Source organism: Aplysia californica, unplaced genomic scaffold (genome assembly GCF_000002075.1).
Source record: "Aplysia californica isolate F4 #8 unplaced genomic scaffold, AplCal3.0 scaffold00133, whole genome shotgun sequence".
NCBI lineage: Eukaryota > Metazoa > Mollusca > Gastropoda > Aplysiida > Aplysiidae > Aplysia > Aplysia californica.
In genome coordinates, this window is record NW_004797403.1 from 1,349,739 (window position 1) to 1,352,092 (window position 2,354).

The 2,354-nt window shown below is 43.7% G+C and overlaps 1 protein-coding gene across 1 annotated transcript in view; it reads left to right on the forward strand.

Moving 5' to 3' along the window:
* The window catches only part of LOC101852317, a 10,401-nt gene extending 9,481 nt beyond the window's left edge, over positions 1–920 (forward strand). The window contains exon 4 of the mRNA XM_005096618.3: positions 115–920. Within this exon, the coding sequence (XP_005096675.1) occupies positions 115–768 (654 nt within the window). The 3' untranslated portion in view covers positions 769–920. The remainder of the gene's footprint in view (positions 1–114) is intronic.
* Positions 921–2,354: the final 1,434 nt, after the last annotated feature.

The window sequence follows — 2,354 nt, forward strand, 5'->3', positions numbered from 1 at the left end:
ACACACACACACACACACACACACGCCATCTCCAGCCGGTGAGATCGTCGTTTAACTCCCACTGAATGAAACGCTTAATTTTACAAGTATCTCTCTTGCATTTGACCCCGGCAGATCCAGTCTGAAAGAGAACGGCACGCACTTCAACTAGAGCGACAGCTGACTTCAGAACTCAGACAGGAGCTGAGGGCGAATGGAGAGTTCAGTCAACGCCAACGGGAGCAGTGCAAGACGCAAGGTCGAGGACATGGCAGAGCCAATGGTTCAGTCGAAGCAGAACTTCGAGCTCCAGTCAAAGAACTGATGACGAACGAGATGCTTGACAATTTCAAACAAAAATTGGATCAACACGGCAACGATGTAAAAACGCAGAGAAAGGAACAGAAGTGTAATACTAACAGAATGCCGTCAAAATTCAAATCTGAAAACCACAGGGTGGGTGACGGAGACTCGGATGAAAATTGCACCTGGGAAAGGAAATCTCCCAAGTCAGAGAGTTGGGCGAGAAAAAAATTAAATGATGACGCCATGAAATCTCAAAGAGAAGACGGTGGAGGAAGAGTTTCTGCTACTCGCGGCGAGACGCTTGCGACGAAAGCTATGTGTGACGTCATCAACGAGAACTGCTACCAGATCCACCAGGCGGTGTGTGGCCAACAGCACATACTGCTGATGACGTGTTGTTTGGTCGTCGGCCTCGTCTTCGCTCACATCTTCAACGTGTGCGGGGCCTTTGGCTGGACGGCTGTGCTGCAACACACGAAATGACAAGTTAACTCACTGAAGACGTGCATTCTGCATGGTTACTTTAAAATACGAGGCATAACTTCCATATTATTCATAGAGAAATTTCAGTTCTCTTTCCTTTATCTGAAACTTTAAAAGGCAGGCAACGACATGCATGCTATCAAAAATTCAAACTCGTGTTTTTGATTTGTGTATAAAGGTTGTAAATGTGCGACAATGTTAGTCTTTGCTCTGCAGCTGATCAGACGTATGTGTCAGCTACGTCAACAAAGAGTTTAAATGTAATGCTCTGACTGTTGCAATTACTCCAAAAACCTTGTGCGAATGTATGTGTGTGTGTGTGTGTGTGTGTGTGTGTGTGTGTGTGTGTGTGTGTGTGTGTGCGCGTGTTTGTGATATAGATCTAGTTGGGCGGGGAGGGGGTGTGTTGGTTTTAGCTTACTTCATAAAACAGTCAAAATGTAACAATATAAACTCATATAATGTAAACATAGAAATCGCAAATGTAAAGCAAATAAAATTCAAATGTCATTTCGGAATTCCTATTGCGAATGAGACTAGAACTAATTTGATGATGGTTTGCATTGCAAAACACTGTGTCATATTATAATTTAGAGGTTTTAATTGGTCTGAAGGTTCCTGACATCTTTGTTCTAGTCATGTCTTTGATTTCTTGTTTCGTCAACTGGAAAAGGGTACCGTTCCTTCTTTGATGAGTCTGCTGAGTACGCATTTCGGTTTTTTTACTTCACCGAGCCTTTGTTTCAAAATGTGTTTCCAAACTGAGAAACCATTCTCAGAGATGCTGGCATCTTCATTCTAGTCATGGCTTTGGTTTCTTGTTCTGTCAACTGGGTAAGTGTTACCATCCTTTGTTGATGTGGGGCTCTCGTGATCTTGAGGTACGGGTTTCGCCTCTCATTCAATAGGTCCCGGGTTCGAAACCTGACAGCGACAGAAAATGTTCTTCCTATAACACAGTTCTCCGTTCACCTCCTTTCCTGTTCGCTAATCTTGTTCTGTCGTCTGTTTTCGTCTCCACATTCTGCTCCTCGCCTCTTTCTCCTTTCACCCCCCTCCTCTGGGCTCATGACTCTTTCTGCTGCCTTTCTACTGCTACTCTTCGGCTCATTCTTACTGCTGTCTTTCAACCACACCCCTGATTTTAGGGTAGGTAAGATCTAACACCTAACCTTCTCAGACAAGGGCGAACATATCTCGGAGTTCATGTTGTCCTAAAGTCGATAAAAGTAGGCTTCGGCCGCCACTACGGCAAATTTCAAAATTAGATCTAACTCCTACCAAACTGAAAATGTTTATTGTGTCCTGTGCGCTCATATATGACCTTATGCAGTTGCTAGCGCCGAAAAACACTTACAAAAAGAAATATCCTTCGATAATGATTCTGCTGAGTGTGCATTTCGTCTGTTACTTCAGCGAACCCCTTTGTGCATAGGTTAATCCCAGCCTCATCAATGAATACAAGTTCCGAGCAATACTGCTGAATGTTCTGTCTCAGAAATCAGATGTCTTGTCGCTTTGGTCTTATTAGAATTCCTCTCTGTAGGAGCATCATCAAGTTTCTTCAAGGTGATTAAGGGAGTGAC